Source organism: Orycteropus afer, unplaced genomic scaffold, assembly GCF_000298275.1.
Source record: "Orycteropus afer afer isolate SDZICR_OR568_19922 unplaced genomic scaffold, OryAfe1.0 scaffold00028, whole genome shotgun sequence".
NCBI classification, from domain to species: domain Eukaryota; kingdom Metazoa; phylum Chordata; class Mammalia; order Tubulidentata; family Orycteropodidae; genus Orycteropus; species Orycteropus afer.
The window spans coordinates 5,056,974-5,082,687 of NW_006921615.1; the positions used below are offsets into that span (position 1 = coordinate 5,056,974).

At 39.9% G+C, this 25,714-nt stretch overlaps 1 protein-coding gene across 1 annotated transcript in view; it reads left to right on the top strand.

Annotated features, from left to right (window-relative positions):
* The window catches only part of LPIN2 (lipin 2), a 106,128-nt gene that overhangs the window by 13,557 nt on the left and 66,857 nt on the right, over positions 1–25,714 (top strand). The window contains exon 2 of the mRNA XM_007935416.2: positions 19,546–19,746. Coding sequence (XP_007933607.2) covers positions 19,546–19,746 — 201 coding nt within the window. The remainder of the gene's footprint in view (positions 1–19,545; positions 19,747–25,714) is intronic.

Consider the following 25,714-nt stretch of genomic DNA (forward strand, 5'->3'; position numbering starts at 1 on the left):
TTTTGCTGGGTACATAATTCTTGGTTGGAAATTTTTCTCTTTCAGGGTTTTCTGTATACCATCCCTGTCTTCTTGCCTGCATGGTTTCTGTCAAGAAATCTGAGCTTGGTTTTATTGGTTGCCTCTTGTAGGTAACTTTTCGTTTTTCCTGTGCTGCTCTCATGATTCTTTCTTTGTCTTAGGTTTTGGTGAGTGTGATGAGGATATGTCTTGGTGATTTTCTTTTGGGGTCTGTCCTGTTTGGGGTTCGTTGGACTTCCTGAATGGATATATTCTCATCTTTCATCATAGCAGGAAGATTCTCTTCCAACAAATCTTCAACAATTTTCTCTGTGGTTTTATTTGTCTCTTCCTGTTCTGGAATTCCGATGACATGTATGTTATTCCTTTTGATGGTATCCCACGTGAACCTTAGGCTTTCTTCATTTTCTTTTGATCTTTTTTTGATTTATCCCTTTATAAAGAAGTGTTCAGGTATTTGCCTTCAGTCTCCCTAATTCTGTCCTTTGCCCATTGATTCAGTTGTGGTCCTTTGCCCATTCAATGTCTTATCTATTTCTGAAAATTTAGTATTAATGTTCTGGATTTCTGTGTGTAGATTTTGTATCATTTCTAATTTTTCATTTATTTGGTCCTTTTGTTCTGGTATTTTCTTCCAAAATTCTTCTGGGGATTTGTCTGTCTTTTCCTTGATCTGATTCTCAATTCATTGAAGATACCTAAATATAATTCTTTTGAATTCCTTATTAGGGTGTTCCAATGCTGCATCTTCCTCAGGGATGTGTTTGGGTCTGTATCCTCGTCCCTTGTTTCTCCTGCTTTATCTTGCTGCTTTGTGTGGACTGTGATGCTCTGTTGTCTCCGAGGCATTGTGACGTTTTTGTGTTTATATTTAATTGGTGATTGTACGTTGGAGTGACTTGCCCATGATTTTTGTTTTGTTTGTATGTTATCTACGCAAGCAGGTACTGTGTTCCTCTATTCACTAGTTGTGACAGCACTTATGCACTCACCACCTGTCTCCTGTTGTTAGCCTCTTGTATTTCCCTGCCAACCTTAGCAAGCATAGCCTATTCTTAGGTCCCTGGAATCCAAATGAGAATGCTATCACTTTGAAATCCAAAATGATTGCCACTTGTAAAGATTCCAAATGGCTGCACCCTCGGTCGCTTTAAATATCCAGAACAGCTACTGCTTGTAAATGTTCAAAATGGCTGTACCCTCGGTCACTTTAAATGTCCAATATGGCCACCGCTTGTGAACATTCAAAATGGCTGTGCCCTTGGTCTCTTTAAATATCCAAAATGGCTGCTGCGTGTAAACAATCAAAATGACTGCACCCTCTGGACTGCAGAAAGTCCACAGCTCAGGTTGTCTCTCCCTCCTTGCTGTTTTGCTTCCTAGTCATAGGCCACCAGCGCAGTTGTCTCTGTAGCCCTTGGTGACCAGGGGTGATCTGTAAGTTAATTCTCAGGTCCCAACACCACTTGGAAGTATTCAGACTATTGGTCCAGTCAGAGTGGCTGACAGTCCACAGCAATAACCGTCTCTGTACTCACTGTTTTCATGCTAGTTGGTGCCTAATTAACTTCTATATTCTGTTCAAAGCTCAGGGCTCCAGGATTATCTTCTGTATCTCTGTCAATTGATTTTTCTTTTCTTTGTTGAAGAGGGTCTGTGTCGCTTGTCTGCCTATTCTTCCATCTTACCAGAAGTTCATAATTTGTGTTTTACATATATGTCTTAGGTATTAAATATTCAAAACCAATCCATTTCTACTGAAGAAACAATTACAAATACTAGAGTAGATCACTTGTGTATGTTTACATTACTTTTTATGTAATTGAAAGTAGAAACATAATTTTCATTTATTATTTTTACTATTTTTGTTTTATGTTCTAGAAAAAACTATTCTTTTTATGTTTATCTCTTCCTTGATGGTTATTCCATAACATAAAGTGATTTTCTAAGCCATCTGACTTTGTTTTACTTACAACATTATAGGGAAAATATTTTCAAAGGGTAGAGATAATAACAGTATGCCTATTTCATTTTATTAGAGTATTGTTGTTACTCTGGTGAATCACGTGTAAATCCTTGTATACCTTTGTTGTACCATTTTAACTTTATCCCATATCTGTGTGGAAAAGACCTTCATCAGAAATCTATGAGCAGTGAATCCCAGGGAAGATTGTAGGGAGACCAATGTAATCTCTAGAATGTTATCGCATCCTCTGAAATTTATTTGAACTTTGCTTGGACAGCAGATAGAGAAACTATCTCCAGCAAGAGCAAAACTGAGGTTATAAATGTCATTTGTTACCTTTATTTCTTTTATAGTCTAACACAGCATGACACTATAACCATTATAGACTGATAGTCATCATGAGATTGAAATTATAGTTGTTGTTGTTATATGCCGTCGAGTCGGACCCAACTCATAGCGACCCCTCCTTGGGTTTCTGAGGCAGTATCACTACGAAAGTAGATTGCCCCATCTTCCTTCTGAGGAGTGGCTAGTGGGTTTGAACCGTGGAGTAATTCCCGCAGGGGGCATGAGTCAGGAAAGGAACAGAATGGTGCCATCCTTGCATCTGTTCCCTCTCCATGCACTGAGGTGCTCAAGTGGCACTGGAAGTTTGATCCACTTGCCAGTAGTCATCAGACATAGCTTGGGGCACACTGATCTAGAAGCAGAAATTGTGCTAAAATGAAATTGGATCTCTGATTTAGAATAGTGGCTCTCAACATTGGCTGCACATTTCAGGATCACAATGGGGTCTTTCAAAAGTTCTCATACCTGTAATCTGGGGTCAGCCTGGGTATTAGGATTTTCCACAGTTCTCCGGTGTTGAGGTTGAGAAGTGATTTTCAAGATCCTTCCTGCTGAGCTTTACATATAAAATACAGGTTTCCCAGATAGACTGAATCAGAATTGGAAGAGACTAGTAGACTCCAAGGAGCTCTGGTTGCACAGTGGTTAAGTGCTCAACTGCTGACTGAAAGGTTGGCAGTTCCAGCCTACCACCCATTTTGCAGAAGAAAAAGATATGGCAGTCTGCTCCTGTAAAGCTTTGGAAACCCTATAGAGCAATTCTCCTGTGTTCCTATAGGCTCACTATGAGTTGGAATTGACTTGAGTTAGGTTGGGTTTCATAGACCTCAGGAATTCTTTTGTTTTCATAACTGAACTACAGGCTTTATTCAGATTTTTCCACTAATGTCCTTTTCTGTTTTAGGACCCAACCCATGAGAGTTCTCAGTCCTGCCTTTCATTACCTTGACACTTTTGAGGAGTACTTAATTATTTTGTAGAATTTTCCTCACTTTGGGTTTGTCTTATGTTTTCTCATAATTAGATTGAGGTTATATGTTTTGGGGAAGAATATCACAGAAATGATAGTCCCTTCTCATTAAATAGAATCAGGAATTCCTGATGTCAGTGTATCTTATTACTAGTGATGCTTACCTTAATTACTTGGTTCAAGCGGTGCCTGCCAGGTTTCTCCACTATAAAGTTACTATTTTTCCTCCTGTAATTAATAATATATCTTGGGGAAGATACTTTGCAAGTATGCATACCCTGTTTCTGATCAAGCTTTCGCCTATTTGTAAACTTCTGAGAGTTTCCCTACTTTCTGGCACTGCAGGATGCTCCAGGATCATCTTATGTTTTTCCTGCCTCAGCCCTGGTTCCTTCTATTTTGGAGAATGGTATTTGGAAACCAAGATCTGGGTGTACATATGCTTATTGCTACTGGAGTATCTTTGATTCTAGATCCTCTTAGCAAACAGAGCTAGGAAATGTATGTATTCTGACCCATACATAAACACATCTGTATTTATCTGCATCTGTTCATCTGTATATATATTAAAAACAAGATATGAATTCATACTGAGACCTCCATTTCCTGACACCACAGTGTTTATTTTAGGCATACCTCTATGAAATTGTATTTTTAAGTGTATTCATAAGTATGATTATTCAGACTTGGGAGGTAAAGCTTCATGCAGTGTGAACCCAAATGCTATGTAACTTGGTTTATTACTCTTCATTAATGAATAGTCTTTCCTGTGGTGAATCACCATCATTTTGTATACTTGGATTAGTTGTCATTTTTTATTATACTGGAAAAAAAAATAATGTCACTCCTAACCTTTTGTGATTGAGGGAGCTCAGCCTCCTAGAAAAATAAGTGGAGTGGAAAGTGGTCCAGTTTCACGGTCAGTATACATATGAAACTTTGTGCAAAAAGGGTGTGAGGGCAGCGTCTCCTGACTTCCTCTAACTTCACCAGTGGGAAGGAGAATCCACAACATCAACAGCCAAAAGCTGGAGGATTCCTGTAAGGCAGAGGTCAGATATGCTGCCACCCTCCAACCTTTTTACCAATACTGACCTCAACTGTCCCTCCCACAGCACTCACTACTTTTCTGCTGGTTCTATACTTCATTGCAATGGCCACAGAGAACTCATAGACAATATTTACGACTATAGAGTTTATTAGGGAAGTAACAGGTCACAATTCAGGTTCAGGAATGCTCAGGAGATACATTTCTTCAATCAGGACAGCCTCTCCTTCGCCATGCTTGCAGGCACACCTACCTCTCTTTGTCCCTTGTCCTCTTGGCCAGGCCTCTGCCCTACTTGGGCAAGTGTTGTAAAGCTGTTTTTAGCTCTACCAACAGGTGCACCCTTCTCGGTCAGCAAGCCTTCTGGCCGAAGGCACTCAGGTTTCTTGTTCCATGGACCATCAAGCCCGCTACTCTGTTTCATGCTGGTCTCTTGGTGTTGGAAGCAAAAGCTTCCAGAAAACTTTGTGCAGAGAGACCAAAACACTGACCCGGAGTCACTCTCAGAGACATCAGAGTTTATCTGGGGGAGATTATGGAAAAGCAGCACTGCATCCAGCTGTGGACTGCTGGTCAGATTTCAAGTCCACAGTCTCCTTCCTTTTCCCTTGGGTTTATAGACCATAATGTGAACAACCAAAGGGAGGCTTCACAGGCAGAGGGGTCCAGACGCTGAGGTGCCTGGTTGCAAGTAGCCAGAGGCGATAACAGTGCCCCGAGGGGCTGGTGGTGGTTGGGCAGGAGGAGATATTTTTCGATGAGATGCTTCTGTACATTAACTTAGGAATATGGCCCTCAATATTGGAGTGGGCAGGAATGACTGGACATTTTCTTTCTAAGATGGAGCCCAGGAGCCTTTTTGGGGTGTTTGAAGGACTATATCTTATACTTGGTTCTGTTGGTTCTGCTGCCACCATCTCTCTGCTGTCTCAGTGCAGGAATCTCGGGTCCAAATGACATCCTCCACTCCTGCCTTTTTTCTCTTGATGATAGTGAGATTCTCCCCCACCACCACCCTGCACCTCTGGGATGGCTCATTTAAAGCCTAGCGGAATGGCAAAACTGACCAATCCCCACATTAAGGTCAGCCGCCGGTATCCAGGTGAGGAGAGGGAACCCAGGCCATGCCCATAAGTAGCAAGGCAGGAAAGCGGGAGAAAGGAGAGGAAAAAGGCCAGGGAGACCAGGACAGAGTGAGGAGTCAGCTGCAGGGATTCAGGTGAGGAGAAGTAACCCAGGCCATGCCTCAAAGCAGCAAGGTGGGAAAGTGGAGGAAGGACAGAAAAGACAAGGGGGACCGGGGCAGAGTGAGGAGTCAGCCACAGGGATCCAGGTAAGGGGAGGTTAGAGAGGCTTCCAACAGCTAAGGGAGACAAACTTGTCTGTCATTTTGTCCTACTGGGGTGATGTGTTGCTGTGAGTCTTGAGGCTGTGCCACTGGTGTTTCAAACCCAATGCGGCACACATGGTACACAGGTATCAGCCTGGCTTGCAGACTGAGACAGAGTAGGAAAAAGGAGGAGGCCATCTACTTCTTAAAGAATTGGCCAGGGACAACCTTATGAATAGAAGAAGCACTGTCTGATACATTACTGTGCAACTTTATGAATAGTCCGGAAACACTGTTCAATACAGAGGAGGAGGATGAGTCACTTAGGTTAGAAGTCTCTCAAAATAGGACTGGGAAAGAGCTGCATCATCAGAGTAGAACCAGCCTTACTCATATGGATAAGGTAAAGCTTTCAAGACCTCCATTTGCTGATGTGGCACCACTCAGATTGTGGAGAAACAGTGGCAAACATCATTAATAATCAGAACATGGAATGTATGAAGTATGAATCTAGGAAAATTGGAGGTTGTCAAAAGTGAAATGGAATGCATAAAGATTGATAGTCCTAGACATTAGTGAGCTGAACTGGACTGGTTTTGGCCATTTTTAATCAGACAACCATATGATCTACTATGCTGGGAATGACAGTTTGAAGAGGAATGGCGTGCCATTCATCATCACAAAGGATGTTTCAAGGTTCGTCCTGAAGTACAATGCTGTTAGTGATAGGATAATACCCATACGCCTACAAGGAAGACCTGTTAATACAACTGTTACTCAGATTTCTGCACCAGCCACCAAAGCCAAAGATGAAGAAATTGAAGATTTTTATCAACTTTTGCAGTCTGAAATTGACCGAACATGCAGTCAGGATGTGTTAATTATCACTGGTGACTGGAATGCAAAAGTTGGAAACAGAGAAGAATCATCGGTGGTTGGAATATTTGGCCTTGGCGACAGAAATAATGCTGGAAATTGCATGGTAGAATTTTGCAAGACCAATGACTTATTCATTGCAAATACCTTTTTTCAACAACACAGATGGCGGCTGTACAGATGGACTCCACCAGATGGAGCACACAGGAATCAGATTGACTACATCTGTGGCAAGAGGCGGTGGAAAAGCAAAGCTCAATATCTTCAGCCAGAACAAGGCCAGGAACTGATTGTGGAACAGACCATCAACTGCTCATATGCAAGTTCAACTTGAAGTTAAAGACAATTAAAACAAGTCCATGAGAGCCAAAATATGATCTTGAATATATCCCTCCTGAATTTAGAGACCATCTAAAGAATAGATTTGATGCATTGAACACCAGTGACCGAAAACCAGAAGAATTTTGGGATGACATCAAAAGCATCATCCATGAAGAAAGCAAGAGGTCACTAAAAAGACGAGAAAAGAAGACCAAAATGGGTGACAGAAGAGATTCTGAAACTTGCCCTTGAGAGGAGAGTAGCTAAAGCAAATGGAAGAAATGACAAGATAAAAGAGCTGAAGATTTCAAAGAGCAGCTCAAGAAGACAAAGCCAATTACGATAATGAAATGTGCAAAGACCTGGAATTAGAAAACCAAAAGGGAAGAACACACTTGGCATTTCTCAAACTGAAAGAATTGAGGAAAAAATTTAAGCCTCAAGTTGCAGTATTGAAAGACTCTTTGGGCAAAATATTGAGTGATGCAGGAAACATCAAAAGAAGATGGAAGGATTACACAGAGTCACTGTGCCAAAAAGAACTAGTCGATCTTCATCCATTTCAGGAGGTGGCATATGATCTGGAACCAATGGTACTGAAGGAGGAAGTCGAAGCTGCAATTAAGGAAGTGGCGAAGAACAAGGCTCCAGGAATTGACAGAATGAATACCCATTGAGATATTTTAACAAACGGATGCCCCACTGGAGGCACTCACTCAGTTATGCCAAGAGATTTGGAAGACAGCTGCCTGGCCAACTGACTGGAAGAGATCCATATATGTACCCTTTCCGAAGAGAGGTGATCCCACAGAATGTGGAAATTATTGAACAATGTCATTAATAGCACATGCAAGTAAGATCTTACTGAAGATAATTCAAAAACGGTTGCAGCAGTACATTGATAAAGAACTTCCAGAGGTGCAAGCTGGATTCAGAAAAGGATGTGGAACAAGGGATATCATTGCTGCTGTCAGATGGGTCTTGGCTGAAAGCAAAGAATACCAGAAATATGTTTACTTGTCTTTTATTGACTATGCAAAGGCATTTGTGTGAATCATGACAAATTAGGGATAACATTGAGAAGAATGGGAATTCCCGAACACTTGATTGTACTCATGAGGAACCTGTACCTTGACCAGGAGGCTGTTGTTCTAACAGAACAAGAGGACACTACTACATGGTTTAAAATCAAGAAGGAAGTACATTAGGGTTGTGTCCTTTTCCCATAGTTATTCAATCTGTATGCTGAGCAAATGATCCAAGAAGGTGGAGTAAATGAAGAAAACGTGGCATCAGTATCGGAGGAAGAATCATTAACAACCTGAGATAAGCTGACGATACTTTGTTTGCTGAAAGTGAGAATGACTTGAGCCACTTACTGGTGAAAGTTGAAGAATACAGTCTGCAGTATGGATTATATCTCAACATAAAGAAAACAAAAATCCTCACAACTTGACCAATAATCAGCATCACGATAAATGGAGAAAAGATTGAGGTTGTCAAAGAATTCATGTTGCTTGGTTCTACAATTGACACCAATGGAAGCAGCAGTCAGGACGTCAGCTGCAAAGGAACTCTTTCAAGTGCTGAGGAGCAAGGATGTCTCCTTGAGGACTAATAAGGTGGTGTGCCTGACACAAGCCATGGTATTTCCAGTCGCCTTGTATGCATGTGAGAGCTGGACAATGAATAAGGAAGACTGAAGAAGAGTTGATGCTTTTGAGTTGTGGTGCTGGCGAAGAATGCTGAAAGTACCATGGACTGCTAAAAGAACTAACAGATCTGTCCTGGAAGAAGTGCACCTGAAACACTCCTGGGAAGCGAGAATGGCCGGACTTCATGTCACCTACTTTGGTCATTGTTGTCAGAAGGGATCATTCTCAGGAGAAGGATGCCATGCTTGGTTAGGTGGAGGGTCGATGAAAGAAGGGAAGGCCTTCAACGAGATGGATTGACACGATGGCTGTGACAATGGGTTCAAGTATAGCAAGGATCATGGAGCTGGCGCGGGATCAGGCAGTGTTTCGTTCTGCTGTGCATGGTGTTGCTATGAGTCGGAAACCACTCGACGGCACCTAACAACAACAACAACACCTTTTTTGCACAGTGTGACAAAGGTACTGTGTGCCATATTTACATTATTAGCTATCCAGTTCCCTAGGTGGGGCACAAAGTATTTCATATTTACATAGTTTCACCAAGTCATCTGGTGGGAGTCACAAAGACCATGGCTAGAAGAGCCATATCAAGCACCACACTTTGTCAGAGTAATTGAGCACACTTGAGGGGAATGTTTATTGGCTTGAATACCCAACACAAAAAAGACATTGCTGTCAGGTCAATCGAGTCAGATCCAACTCATAGCTATCCCTCCTTGGGTTTCTGAGGCAGTATCACTACGGAAGTAGATTGCCCAACCTTCTTTCTGAGGAGTGGATGATGGGTTTGAACTGCCAGCCTTCTGGTTAGCAGTCAAATGCCCTAGGCACTGCACCACCAGAACTCCTTTAATGCCCACGGACACTGTTAAACATTTTTTAAAACACACACCACCCACCCATCCAAACAAGTGACAAAAGTTACAGAATTGCACTGAAATACAAGTTTATTTTATTCCTTGGATTGTGTTCTTTTTGATAAAGCAGTCTGCATTTTCTAAAATGTAGGTTTCTTTTTAAAGCAAGGACGTTAGAAAAAGTGCAGTGGCCTTTTTAATCCCAGCTGTAGTCTATCTGGCTTGCTGTCCGCACTTAACCAGGTGTACCATATGATGCAGTTTGAGGGACTTTCAACCCAGGAAAGAAACAGGATTCAGACAAGTTTAAAATTTCACAGTAATTCACTATAATATTAACAGAGGTTCTTTTTTTGGTGGGTAGGAAAGGCTGAGGAGAGGAAGGTAAGTCAGTGTCTTCCCTTATATCCATTTGTTCTTGGTCTCTCCATTGTAATTTCTATTGCCGAAGAGTCATATGTCGGTTCATGACTGTTAGGTCAGTGTGTACTTAGAAAGAACTTCCAGTAGAGTTGGAATGTTTTAAATGATACTATATCCTATCGACGTCTGGACTAAAGTGGTAGTATTCACTGAAAGTACAGCACATTATTTCCATAACAACATGCTAAAGTTTTGTGCCTTTCATATGTGAAAGTAAGCCAAATAGATTTCCAGTTTCATTTTAGAATTGCTTATGATTATCAGTGATTCCCACCAAAATTTGTTAACTACACATTTTTTTTTTAACGAAGGTTTACCCTTTAAAACATTTAAGAGCATACTGTCATCATACTTTTAAGACTACTTATAATAAAAGGCTTATCAACATTTTCCATCTGTGATGGCATATGGAAAAATCATCATGGCTTTCTAAAATGATTTATGAAATTCCAGCTTACACATGTTGTTGTTAGGTGTCAGTGAGTTGGCGCCAACTTATAGCGGTCCTCGTACAGCAGAAGTGTTTTCAGCAGTGGATGGCCCCCTCCTTCTTCGCAGTTTGTCTTCGTCTGGAAGCTCCACTGAAACCTGCGCACTACGGGTGATCCTGCATTTGAAATACTGATGGCATAGCCTCCAGCCTCACAGCTTGCACATAGCATTGAAAATTACATAAATTTAGCATTAGTCTCTTAGGAGCTTGAGGTCTCAAGACACAGTGGAAGGAGCATACAGGCCTTTGAGATAAACACACCTGGGCTTGTCTGCCCCGGCTTGGTTCTGGATGAGTTGCTTATTTTCTCCCAGCTGTAGTTTTCTTACTAGTACATTTCATATAATATTCATCTCACCTAACTGTAAGGATTAAGTGAGATGGTATATAAAAATAGCATTTGGAAGGAACCAATATTAGTGCTCTCTTTTTGCCCCATCAGCTCCCCATGGCTAATACCAGAAAGAATAATGAAAAACATATCTCTCATTTATAGCTTAAGTTGTATGTGGTTTGTCAAAGATATGTCAGAGATTAATAGTGATGGCCACAAGTAAATGAAGTGATTGAATTTTTACCAGTATAGGTAAATCTCTGTTTTAAGTAAATCCCATGTAAAACTTGACAGGTGCTGTCAAGTCCATTCTTAAAAATCTAAACTTAAAGGCAGTTAAATCATCACTTGGTAAAATAATTTAATGAGGGATTTCTTTTCACTAGCAAGGTGCTCTGAGTACACTGAAGATACCTTAAAAACAATAGCTACGAAATCAACCTTGTAAAAACACATCTTAGCAGCATCATGATAAATGGAGAAAACGTTGATGTTGTCAAAGATTTCATATTACTTGGATCCATAGTCAAGACTTCCAGAAGCAGCAGTCAGGAAATCAGATGTATTGGGCTGGGCAAATCTGCTGCAAAAGACCTCTTTCAAATGTTGAAGAGCAAAGATGTCACTTTGAAGACAGGAGTACACCTAACCCACCCATAGTATTTTCAGTCACCTCAGAAACATGTTGAAAGCTGGACAGTGGATAAGGAACTCTGGTGGTGTACTGCCTAAGGCATTTGACTGCTAACCAAAAGGCTGACGGTTCAAACCCACCAGCCACTCCTCGGAAGGAAGGTTGGGCAATCTAGTTCATAGTGATACTGCCTTGGAAACCCAAGGAAGGGTCGCAGTGAGTTGGAGCCGACTTGATGGCAGTGAGTTTGGTTTGGTTTGGTTTCGTTTTATCAAGAAGAAGAGTTGATGCTTTTGAGTTGTGGTGTTGTCGAAGAGTACTGAAAGTACCATGGATTACCAGAAGAACAAACAAATCTTCCTGGAAGAAATGCAGTCAGAATGCTCCTTGGAAGTGAGAAGGGCCAGGCTTTGTCTCACCTACTTTGGTCATGTTGTCAGAAGGGACCCTTCCTTGGAGAAGGATATCCTGCTTGGTGAAGTGGAGGGTCAACGAAAAAAGAGAAGACCTTCAACAAGATGGATTGACACAGTGGCTGCAACGGTGGGCGCAGGTATAGCAAGGATTGTGAGGATGGCACAGGACCAGGCAGTGTTTCGTTCTGTTGGATTTAGGGTCACCGTGAGTCGGAGCTGACTTGATGGCACCTAACAACAACAGCAATCAGTATTGTTAGGTATTTACCTAACTGAAAAGAAAATTATGTTCTCATAAAAAATGTATGCAAATGTTTATAGTAGCTTTGTTTTGTTTTTTGTACTTACCAAAAACAGTCCAGATGTCTTTCAGCTGGTGAATGGATAAACAAACTTGGCTACATCTATGCAACAGAATACTACTAAGCAGCAAGAAGGAACCTATTACTGCTGCATTAAATGTTATAAATCAATCTCAAATGCATTATACTAAATGATAGAAGCCAGACTAAAAAGGCTGTATACTGCATGGTTCCATTTGTGTGACATTCTGGGAAAGGCAAACTGTAAGGACAGGAAACACATCATCACTTGCCCCATGATGTAAGAGGAGAAGGGTTGACTATAAAAGGGCATGTATGTAATTTGTTCTCTAAGGGATGAGACTATTGAGGGAATGATCTGAATTGTGGTGGTTACATGATTATTTGGTTAAAATTCACAGAATTTATGCTATAAGAAAGTTAATTTTATTGTATGTAAAGTATGTCTTAATTAAAAGAAAAATTGATTTTGAATATTCAAAGTACAAGTATTTGAAATTGTAACATTGTATTTCAGAGTCATGTCAATGTAAACATTTACCTAGATGTGTTCATATGTTGATAGGTAAAAACGTTACACAAAGGGTGACTAAAGTAATAGATTTAATATCTTTCACAATTCATTAAAAAACAGAATCTTAAAATTATTGTTCCATTTTCTAATGTTTTTACTTCTCATGTTTCTCTGTAGTCTCTGGTCCCTGTAACAGAACTGTCTGTCACCTTGTATACAAGAGGTACATGATTTTGCCATGACAGGAAAAGATAAGAACTAGATTATCAGAAAGCATGGTTACAAGGCATTATTCTGCAGTTTGGGAAATGAGAGGATAAATATTGAAAAGAAAGACATGAGGGAAAAAGAATAATTTAATTGTATGGAGCTATAATAGTCTGAAACACATCTGGCCATGTGAGTAATATGGGGGTTAAGGAAAGAAGTTGGGGAGATGAGGCCCACTTTCTTCATGTGCTCCTTACCATTTTAGTATCTACTCTAGCAACACAAATTTTGTTATGTGTAGTAAAATACAAAGGTATATGTAAAATTAACCATTTTGTTTTTCTTGCTCTGTACCAAATTCTGTTGCTGAAAAAAAAAAATTAGTGTTCTGGTACCTTGCTGAGCATTAAGATGATATTGTTACCAACCATGTTTGTTCATTAAAGGCTGTGCTCTGTAGAATTACAACGTTGGGTCTTTCTGTGTAAGTAAACTTTTTATACAAGGTTGATCACCTGGTTTGTTGTTTTTCACTTTGTTTTCTGAAAATGATCTTTGTCATGGTCTGATTATCGTCACATTCAGCCCTTTCCTCTGTGTCGGAGACTTCCCCCACTGACTTCCTGTGACAGACAGACCACGAGTCACTGCTGGTCTACTCAGAGTTCTTCAGAACAGCCTGCACTGATGTACCTTGTTCTCACAGGGATGTATTTATTTACCCATCATGAGGTGTCATTCTTAATTGTCACTCACATTAACTAAATTTGTGCAAGTTTTATCTGAGAAGTCTTTACGAGCATCCAGAGAAAAGCATTGGTTTCAGAATTATCTGAGTGTTCCTTTTGGAATATTAGGTTGGACCTCCCAGTCAGTTTTTTTTTTAAACTCCTGTTTTTTAAAAAAACATTGTCCATATTCCTCCCTCCCCTTACTGATTTATTCATTAGATCTTGGATTCATGCATTCATTGATCCAGTAAATTGTTGTTGTTATGTGCCGTCGAGTCGGACCCGACGCATAGCGACCCCTCCTTGGGTTTCCAAGGCAGTATCACTACGGAAGTAGATAGCCCCATCTTCCTTCCGAGGAGTGGCTGGTGAGTTTGAACCGCCAGCTTTCTGGTTAGCAGTCAAGTGCCTTAGCCACTATGCTACCAGAGCTCCCAGTAAATAGTTATCCTAATGGCTTTATCAAGTCAGTACCAGTGTCATCTAGTCTGTATTGCTTTAAGCTCTTTGTTGCAAACATCAGAAACTGACTGAACTACTCAAGCAGACAAACTCAATGCTGGTCACAGTTTTGGAGAGCTGTTGAGAACTACTGCAGAGTGAGAGCTAGGGTTGCTCTGGGGTCTCAGTAGTCAAAGCTGAGAACTTTGGTGAACTTCCTGTATCCCCATTATGTGGGGAACTCGGCATCAGCAGTCTCTGGTCTCTGGCTCTTTGTACACATTGCAAGAATGTCTAGCTGATGCCAGGGGCTAGGTATCATACATGTGGGTACTGGGGAATCACCCCTGATTTAGAGCCAGCCCCCCTGAGAGACAAAATCATTATGAGCCAAGGAGCCCTATTGTTACCTTCTAATCTAACCATTGCATTATGTCTCTGTTCAAACTCCTAAAAAGCAATATTGAATTTTCCATCTTTATGTGTCTTTAAAAGGTTAATGTTGAATGGTATTGAGTTGTACTCAGGAAAAGGACCCCTAGGAAAAGCAGTCTTCCCAGAGCAAAATTTTTGTAAGTGAAACTTTGACAGAACCACTGCCAGTTTTAGAGTTCAACTCTTATAGATTGATCAGGTCAGCCATTTGTTCATTAAAATGTCTAAAATTTAAGGGCTGTCAAGTTTGTAGCAGACATCAAAGTAATAGACATACCTCAGCCAATAACAACTTGGCCTTCTCAGCAAGTTTGGGAGGAGAAGTTTCTTCCAATAGAGTCTAGAAGTAGTTCCTAAACCTGGATGTCCATCGGAATCATGGGCAACAAATTCTTCAGACTCCACCTCTCATTTTCTTAAATAAGGTCTGGGTTGGGGCCCAGCAGCCTGTATTCTTAATACCAAAACTTTATTTTGTTGCAGATAGTGAGAGGACCAGTCTTTGAGACATACTGACCTAAAGTATAGTCCTTCCTAGTTCTCTCCACTTCTCAGGAAAAGAAGTTGATTAGACATTAAAAAAAAAGTTTTTGACTCCCATTTCAGCAGTGAGGTGATGGGTTGCTTCTTTTTAGAAGGGCAGAGCTCATTTTCTACAGGGAATTGGCTAGAACCCCAAATTCACCAAAGGATACCTCATCTGATTATCTCAGGAAGGAGTGCTTTAAGTACCAGATGCTATCTGAGAAAGATTTCCAGAACTCCATATATCTTCTCTGAAGACAGACGGGAGACAGCCGCCCAAGGCTTTAAGCCGTCTTTAGTCAATTTTATTACAAATTGATTTTTGAAGTAGGAAGAAGAGGCGTGGAAATTTTATCAGTGAGGCTCTTGCTGGGCTTCCCTGTCCTCACTCATCTTCATAATCAGTTCATATACCTTTTTTTTAAAAAAAAGACAAGCATGATATTCATGCATGCAAAATTTTGAACCAGTGTAGTAAGTAAAGTTCTTTAAGTTCAACCTTGATAGGAAATTTCCTGCCAATTCTCCTTTTATTGCCATATCTAAATTGGGTCATTTTTTCACTCATTCATTCAACAATAATTACTAAATCCCAGCTGTGTGCCAGCCTTAATCTTAGCTCTGTCTGGAAACTGCCATGGTCTACTTCCTTTCCCTTAACGTCACCTTCAGTCAATCACCAAGCCTTCCTGAGTCTCAGTCCCCTTTGTATCTCTCTTCCACCTTACAGCTGTATGGTCTCTGGCTTGAATTTGTTACGGTTTCATTTCAGAAGAAACTCACTCTCTGCTTTTAGCCTCCTGTTTAGATCATGTCATTTCCCCAACTAGAACCACTGATTGCTTCTCTCTGTTGCCCACAGGATAGAGTCTGGAAGTAGTTCCTAAACCCAGATGTCCCTCAGAATCATGCTTGTGTCCAATGCCTTTGATCTCACCTTTGCTTCTCAGACTCAGCAAACCGTTCACATCTTGGTGCCTTTGCATAGGCTGTTTCTCTGCCTGTGATCGCCCACCCTGAACTTCCTTTCTTAACTCCTGGAACAAATATTTCCTTCTTCCCAAAGCCATCCTTGGCTAGCACAACCACGTTTTTCCCCCTTTTCCTAGTCTCCTTAAAAGTCAGCAAAATAGCATTATCACAGGTCTTATATAAATTAAGACATTATTTATCTTTATCTCTGTTGTTATCTTTATTTATGAGGACTGAGGGTGGAGCCTGGCATTACGGAAGGCAGTCAGTTTTGTGGCACAGTGCCTAAGGCATTTGACTACTAACCAGAAGGCTAGCGGTTCAAACCCACCAGCCACTCCTCAGAAGGAAGGTTGGGCAATCTACTTCCATAGTGATACCACCTCGGAAACCCAGGGAAGGGAGGGGTCACTATGAGTTGGGTCTGACTCCACGGCAAACAACAACAACAAAATATTACTTGTGTGTGTTATATTAATGATACTGTATTATAATTTCCACATTCTTTTGGGTCATCTTTCTTTGGAATGGACACAAATACGGATCTTCTAGTTTAGTTGGTCAGGTAGCTAGCTGTCTTCCAAGTTTATTGGCCTAGATGAGTGAGCACTTCCAGCTTTGTTTCCATTTATTGAAACATCTCAAAAATAAAAAAATATTTGGTATTCTGTCAATTTCTAGAGCCTTGTTTTTCGCCAGTTCCTTCAACACAGCTTAAAGTTCTTCCTTTATGACCATTCGTTCTTAATCATATGCTCCCTTCTGAAATGGTTGAGCACCAACCAAGTGTTTTCTGGTAACAGTGACTATAATCCTTCCATCTTCTTTTGATGTTTCCTGTGTCATTCAGTATTTTGCATATCGAATCCTTCAGTATTGCAACTTGAGGCTTCTTTTTGTTCAGTTTTTTCAGCTTGAGAAATGCCAAGCGTGTTCTTTCCTTTTGGTTTTCTAACTCCAGGTCATTGAACGTTTCATTGTAATACTTTGTCTTCTAGGGCCACCCTTTGAAATTTTCTGTTCATTTCTTTTACATCATTTCTTCCATTCACTTTAGCTACTCTCCATTCAAGAGCAAGTTTTAGGGTCTTTTCTGACATCCTTTTTGGTCTTTCCTTTCTTTTTAATGACCTTTTGCTTTTACATATGATGTCCTTAATGCCATCCCACAACTTGACTGGTCTTGGTCATTAGAGTCCAGTTAGTAAAATGTACTATTGAAATGGTCAGCTGAGATACATACTTAAGGTCATGCTGTCATGGACTTGTTTTAATTTTCTTCAGCTTCAGCTTGCATATGAGTAATTCATGGTCTGTTCCACAGTTGGCACCTGGCATTCTTCTGATACTGAACTTCTCCAACGTCTCTTTCCACGGGAGTCTGTTTGATATCTGTGTATTCCATCTGGTGAGGTCCACATGTATAGTTGCCATTTATATTGCTGAGGAAAAGTATTTGCAATGAATAAATCATTGATCTTGGCAAAATTCTGTCATGTGATCTCTAGCATTGTTTGCATCACCAAGGCCATATTTTCCAAGTACTCTTCCCTCATTTTTGTTTCTGACCTTCACATTCTAATTACTGGTAATTATCAGTACATCTTGATTGCATTTTTGATTAATTTTCAGACTGCAGAAGATGGTGAAAAATCTTCAGTTTCTTCATCTTTGGCATTAGTGGCTGGTGCATAAATTTAAATTACAGTTGTTTTAACTGGTTTTCCTTGTGTGTTGTTGTTATTTGCCATGGAATCTGACCCGACTCATAGCAACCCTTCCTTGGGTTTCTGAGGCAGTATCACTACGGAAGTAGATTGCCCCATCTTCCTTCCGAGGAGTGGCTGGTGGATTTGAAACGCCAGCCTTCTGGTTAGTAGTCAAGTGCCTTAGGGGTACAGCTCTCTGGAAAACAGTTTGGCAGTGTCTAAAAAAGCTAAACCTACAACTCTAATTCAACCTAACAATCTCACTCCTGAGCATTTATCCCAATGAAGTGAAAACTTGCTTTCACCGAAAACCCTATACTTGAATGTTTATATAGAAGCTTTATTTGTGATAGCCAAAAACTGGAAGCAACCTAGCTGTCCCTTAACAGGTGAATGGTACATCCATCCCATGGCATACTCCAAAAGAACCAAACCTCTTGCTGTCAAGTCAGTTCCAACTGATGGCAACCCCATGTGTTTTACTCAATAGTAGAACTACTCTATAGTGTTTTCATGGAGTACTCACCTACTAACCAGAGGTCGGTGGTTCATATCCACTAGGTGCTCCACAGGTGACAAGACCTGGCAATCTTCTCCCATAAAGATTTCAGCGTAGGAAGCCCTGTGGGTCAGTTCTACTCCAATTCATTTGTTATGAGTTGGAATTGGCCTGATGGCACACAACAGTAACCTTTATGGAAGCAGACCACCAGGCGTTTCTTCCACAGTGCCTCTGGGTAGGCTCGAAACTCCAACATTCCAGTTAGTAGTGTAACACAAACTATTTTTGCCACCCAGAGACCATAAGAAATGAACTGTGGATACAACTTGAATGAATTGCCGTAGAATTATACTAAATTAAAAAAGACAGTCCCAAAAGTTACATACTGTATTGTTTGATTTATATCACTTTCTTGAAATAACAAAATTAAGGATATAGAACAGATTGATTAGTGGTAGCTAGGAGTTCAGGAGAGGGTGAGAGCAGGAGAAAAGTAAGTATGGCTTTAGCCACATATTTGACAGTGTATTTCTGTTAGTGTTAGCTTTCTTCCTTCACAAATGAGTACACAGGCAACCATCCAATGGAATATTGAACACCCAGTGGAACCAAAGTTTTGGTTAATGGAAAAGTTGCATGGAGTGGGAGGGTGGCAAGGAAACTTCGCCGCTGGCCCTCAAAGCAATACTACATGGTGGGTCCCTCATCCTATCAACAGGTAAAGCTAGCACTAGCTACAGCCACAAAGGGTTAGGGGGTCAGGGAAGCATTTTCTCAGAAGCCATGGTCCCCACAACCCTGGTTGAATGTGCTCCTCCTCTCCTTTGATCCTTTCTGAAGGATCCTTTTCTGATCCCTGGTGATCCTGATTTGAATAGTGAATCGAAGTTGGGCAACACAGTTGCAACCCTTTCCTGGGCTTTGAACTTTGTGGAACATGAATATATGTGCCAGTGAGTTGTGTTAAAGCATCAATGGCATTCCCAGGCTGGCTCACATGCATCTGAGCCATAATATCCTATTGATAGTTCTGTAGAGAACTCAGCTCTCATTGATTACATTGTTACTATTGGGAGATGAATTTCAAGTTTCTGCTGGGAATGGTCTTCATTTTTACTGCTTTGGCTCCTTTGGCCAGAGTAAACAAAGTAGACAGGTTCAGGTCTTTGGCAGGAGGGAGTAGTAGTGATCTGGGTTCTTTGATGGTTCTGTGCCGGTTTTAAACTTTGGAGGAAATTAAAGGACCCAGTGGGACAGGCTTTCAAAGTACAGAAAAAAGACAATCTGGGATTGTCCATGAATTAAAATGTATAAAAACAGTGGTAATATAGACTAATGGGTTCAAAATTAGCAAAGTTAATAACTATGAAATCCGGTACACAAATGAATGATACATTTTTAATCACTGCTTGTTGTTTCTCTGTTGTTGTTATTAGATCCATGAGTTCAGTTGTTAATACCTCATTTTCTTTTCTTTGTCTGTTGTAGTCTCAAACCATGAATTATGTGGGACAGCTGGCTGGGCAAGTGATAGTCACTGTGAAGGAACTGTACAAGGGCATTAACCAGGCCACTCTGTCCGGCTGCATTGATGTGATTGTGGTCCGCCAGCAGGATGGCACCTATCAGTGCTCACCTTTCCATGTACGGTTTGGGAAGCTGGGAGTCCTGCGGTCCAAAGAGAAAGTGGTAAGTATAGTGCACAGCCTCAAGGAGGGTGAAAGGTTAGGCAGTGTTGTGAGTAAATAGTTAGTGTGTGCTTGTGGGCTTTTTCTTTTTTGTAAAACCTGCATGATGTTGAAGACAGTGGTATGAGAAGTCAGCCTTTATGTATTGGTTTCAAAGTTTCTTCTGAATTCAAAAAGCCCTACTACAGGAAGTCTTTCCAGGGAGAAAGAGACTTGATGATCTTGTATGTTGCAACTCGGAAAAGCAAAACAGAGGCCAAAGTTATAAATGGGGAAGGTATGTGTATTTAGAAAAAGTTCTTTTACCTTACACAGTACTTTAAAATATTTAGGATAACTCTTCGTACTAATTGTGAATGAAATAGGCTGGCATAATTAAGAACACATTAGATTTGTTTGAATTAATATGATTAATGAATGCCACGTTTACTTGTTTGTTTTGACAAACTGTAAAATCTTAATTTATAGTTTACGATTTGCTGTTAATACCAGGCCTTGTCCCCAAATCTAACTCTGAAGTGCCAACCCATAAGCCATAGGCTTCTTGTTGTTGTTATGTCCCGTCGAGTCGGACCAGACTCACAGCGACCCCTCTTTGGGTTTCCGAGGCAGTATCACTACAGGAGTAGATTGCCCCATCTTCCTTCCGAGGAGTGGCTGGTAGGTTTGAACCACCAGCCTTCTGGTTAGCAGTCAAGTGCTTTAGGCACTATGCTGTTGGTTTTACCATAACAACAACATAACAACATAACAATAACAAGAAGCCTATGGCTTATGGGTTTTAATTTGTTTGGGTCAAGATTCACTCAGAAAGAAGATCCTCATGCTCATTTACCTGTATCTTGCATTCTCTTCCCTTTAGGTTAGGGGGCAACCAAAAGATCTGTTAGTACATCTAATGTCAATTAAATTACAGAATTGAGCTAGTAATAAAACTTTGAAGGTACGTAATAGTATTTTCCTTAATATTCTTGCTTTACAATATCTATCTAAGTAACATAGGGAGATTTATGTCAAGATTTTAAACACAATGAGAAATCCACAAAATCGTCTGGCACAGATCTAAAAGTATGTGTTTAGAGGTCCATTGACATAAGTTGAAAGCCTGTTTTCAGCTTTTTGCTGTTTCATATGTTGTTGTTGTTGTTGTTTGCCGTTGAGTCGGCCCCGACTCATAGCGACCCCTCCTTGGGTTTCCGAGGCAGTATCGCTATGGAAGTACGATTGCCCAACCTTCCTTCCAAGGAGTGGCTGGTGGGTTTGAACCGCCAGCCTTCTGGTGAGCAGTCAAGTGCTTTAGGCACTATGCTAATATAGCTGATCTTATTCTTTAAATAGAATTGCCCTCTACTTTAATTGAACTTATTTTAAGAGGGAAAGGAAAGAGTGATGGGTTTTACAAAACTCCCCTCCCCTAGACACACATGATCTTGTTTCTAAGAGTTATTAAAAAATCCATTTTCAACTGGAGAACCACATCTCAGATGGCAGGGTTTGTGTGATCTGGTTTCTGTTTAGAGCTGTGTTAAACCACAGGCTACCCTTTGGAAATCAAAAGCAGTTGTAATTTACTTACTGACTTGGAAGCTTACCATTGCAAAACAGTGTTGTCTAGCTGCAATTTTGCTTCTTTGCAATCTTTTTTTTTTTTTCCTTTTCCTTTTCTTTTTTCTTGTACTACTGACCTGTAGTGCTTTTAGAGTAGATCTATATAGAGGAATCAGCAGACTGGCTTTTCACTGAATTTTTCCATTAGTTGTGCTACAGGGAAATAATTCGTAAGGCTTGATTTCTTTGCTGTGATCTGAGCTTTTGATCAGACTGAATGAGTCTTCTGGCCCTTCAGAATGGAAACTGTAGGCTGGGCTGTATGAGCACTTGTGCATCTGCAAATGGTGACTGAGCAGATAAGATGCCTCTTTCTATGTGCTGTCTGCCTCTAATGTATAAATTAATATGATTTCTGTACATAAATTAGTGTATTAAATATCTTTTAAAACCCTTGAATTTTTAATCAAATTCTATCCAGGAAAGAGGGCAATATTCTAAGACCAAGAAAAAGAAAAATTTGTTCTTTCTCACTCCCTTACTTAGTATCCCAGAAACCCAAAGGGCATGTTTGGGAGGAAGTTTGGCTTTTGACTTATTAAAACACAGCTTTCACTGACAGTAAAACTAAAACTATCTTTACCTTGGGATATCCTGGCAATTTGCATCAACTATTTGTCTTATTTTAGGTTAGTTTGAGTTAGGGAATGCTCTTCATTGATTTTAAACTAAGACTCTCAATTTTCAAATACAGCAGCACTTATGAAGTGGACTTGAAATCATAACTGACTTAAAGCCACTGGTTGGAGATGATTTTCCCATTGCCATTAATGTGTTATTTGATGGAATACACAGAGAATATTTCATAACAGTTTGTACTTAACTAATTTTGTTGATTTAACACAAAAGCAATGATTGATTATTTATCAAAATTAAATAAACCAATATATTATGCAGGACTGTTTTTATTGCAGATGACAAAAACCCATCTTGAACTAGCTTAAGCAAAAAAGGAATTTATTTACTTAGGGCTATATGTAGAGGCTCTGAAGACGTTGTCAAAACTCTCTTCCCCATCTCTCGGCTCTGCCTCCCTTTGTGTTAGTTCTCCCTAAAGCAAGATGGCCTCCTTTACTACCCATTTGCTCAACAACCCCAAATGTAAAGAGAGCTGCTTCTTAAAGAAGTACCAGCATTTTGTCTCCCTGTCAGACTTAGATCACATAACCATCTCATGGACTAGCCACTGTAGCTGAGGGTGGAATAATTATATTCATTGGCCTGGTTTGGACAACAGCCTCCTTTCCTACGTTCTGAAGCCACAGCTGAAGTATGCATGGTCTGAAGAACAGGAGTAATAGATCCCCCAAAGGACACTGGGGATGTTCTTACCCAAAGAGTGGCAGGCTGAAGCAAATGTCTGCTACATCCAGTATTTCTCACAATCAGTCAATTCCATTTCAACATCTCAGTCATGTATGTTGAGCTCGACTAAGCCACAATGTGGGAAGAATGACTGGAAATGAATGGTTGCTTTAGAAACTATTTTACTAAAATTTAATACATCAAAATGAGTGTCCTCCTTGAAGTAATCACCTTGGGAAACTCTACTTCAACTTGATGCTGTCTCTGAAAATATTTTTGGAATATTTTTTTCGTTGTTGTCTAAAGAGCTCATTGCGTGTTCTTTTAAATATCCTCCCCAGTATTGGTACAATTTGATGATTTGATATTAGACTTAATTTCGATTCTCTAGTACTTCTATAACAGACGTACCACAAATAGATGGCTTTAACATAAATGGGGATTTATTTTCTTAGAGTTCGGAGGTTAGAAGTCTGAGCGTAAAGTGCTAGCTCAAGGGTCTGGGTAAAGGCCCCTAGACTTCGGGCTTCAGCTCTGCCTCTTGCTCCCAGCCCACTGAAGCTGGAGGCGTTTTTTAGATAGCTGCTGGGTGCTGAGGCTGACAAACCCAAGGTCAACAAGTAATGGCACAGCCCCAGAATTATCAAGCAACATGGCCAGCCACTAGTTCGAGTCCAGAAACAATCCTAAGATCAACAGACAACATGGCAGGCCATTGAGATATGAAGATTTTTCCAAGCGCAGAATCCAGATATGCCAAAAGCTAGAGACCTTCCTCCAAGCTGCTGCTTATATACTAGAAGCAGATCACATCCCTAAGGCAGCTAGCTACTCAGCTGCTTACAGTAGATTCCACCATAGAATTGATTACCAGTCTCATCATGGGAAATAACAAATCTAGCTGTCCAGCCACATAAAACCCAGGCCAGCCAAGATGACATGCAACCTAAACTACCACAGTAGTCATACTGAGGAATGTTATATATGGTACCTAAAAGGAGTGATTATAAAGTAAAGGGCCTATTTTTCTAAGATGGTTTATAAACAGGCTCTGAATTCACATGCTAAGGAAACATTCCGTTTGTTCAGCTGTGTTGGGTAAATGTAACTTCTGAAGATAGAAATTTTGAAGGGTCATATTAGTTTATTACATTTTTTAGTAAAGATAAAATAACCTGAAATATTTCACTTATAAGCTAAACAAAGTTTATACAATAAATAGTAATTGTTTTAATTATTTTATACACCAAACTTCTAGTTGAATAAACTTAACCAAATATTTTATTTAGTTCATCCTAATAAACTTAAAATAGGAAATTGTGGACCTAATTTATTTTTTCTGTGCTCTCTTGCTTAATAGCTTAGAAGAGACATTTTCTTATTTTTTCAGTTCTCACATAATTTTAAATTAGAATACACACTTCCTTTGATTATAGAAGAAACTACTTTCATTGTAGCTGCTTCAGAACTTATAGATGACTGTAGATACCTAAGTGTCTTCTGCCAGTTTATTGTGAAACATATTAAAAACATCAGAAAGTATGTTTTTCCTTAGCCTAGGAATGTATTGCAGTTCTTAGAAGAGTTTTAGAAGAGTTGAAGGTTTCATGTCATACTTGGCTTTTCTTAGCAGGAAGTAAATATTCACAGTAATGTCAAACATTAAGAAGGCTGATTAGTAAATGAGTTATGGTTAATGTTTGTCCTATAGAAACTGATTTATGTGGCTATTTCTTTTAAAAAGTAAAAATGAGTTGTACAAAGTAATCATTTTGTTAACATTTCTTAGATTACATAGGAAATATTTTTACATAGGATTTTCATAGCAAGCATTTCGATGAAATACGCTTTTTTTTTTAACGTGATATTCCTTATTCCATCATTACTTGGGTTCTGGAAAGGCAAAGCTGCCTTTAATGACCAGACAGACTGAGTACTCAGTCTCTGGTCAGAAGGGATAAGTGGTCATCAGCTGACTGTGCAGTTTGTCCTCACCATAGAGTCCCTGCAGAGCTTAACACATTTAGATTCTAGACTTTTTTACATTCTTGATTCTTTTTCAGATTCTCGATTCTTTCCCATCTTTATAGCCCCTGAACAATTTAAAACTGAGTTAAAAATTTATCCATAAATTTTGAAAGTTTATTATTGTAGCCTTTTCAAAAAGTATTTCTTTTTTTTTTTTTAAACAGTGTATAAACAGCTGCATTATTTTGTAAGTAAAGGTTAATCTTAAATACAGAGATGGTAGTACAGACTGGGAAAATAAAGATGTAAGTAAATGGGGAAAATTATGATTGTTCCATGACCTTTACATTTTTACAATTTTTGTCAGAACTTTGAAAATACTTTTTATTCTTGGTTATAAATGTGTGTATCTTATTGTAGGTGCTTCCGACTCATAACCCATGTGACAGAGTAGAATTGCCCGCATAAGTTTTTCTAGGCTGTTTGATCTTTATGGGACCAAAATCTGTTTAATCTTTATGAGAGCAGATCACCAACTCTTTCTCCACGGAGCTGGTAGGAGGGTCAAAGTGCCAACTTTTCAATTAGCAGCCAAACACTTAACCATTGCACCACCAGGGCTCTTTATCACCATAAAAAAACAAACCCATTGCCATGGAGTTGATTCCAACTCATAGCTACCCTAGGACTGAATAGAACTTTCCCATAGGGTTTCTAAGGCTATAAATATTTATGGAAGCACACTACCACACCTTTCTCCCATGAATGGCTGGTGGGTTTGAACTGCCAACCTTTTTGGCTAGCAGCTGAGCATTAACCACTGTGGCACCAGAGCTCCTTTCTTATAAACATAGGGAGATGAAAAAAAAAATCATAAAACTACTATTTATTTAGTACACTATGATTTAAAGATGGATTGATACGGTGGCTGCGATGATGGGATCAAGTATAGCAGGGATTGTGGGGCTGGCGCGGGATCGGGCAGTGTTTCGTTCTGCTGTGCGTGGGGTCACTATGAGTCGGAAATGACTCGACGGTACTTAACAACAACAACAACATTTTGGGTCTTATAGACTTGTTTTGTCTTC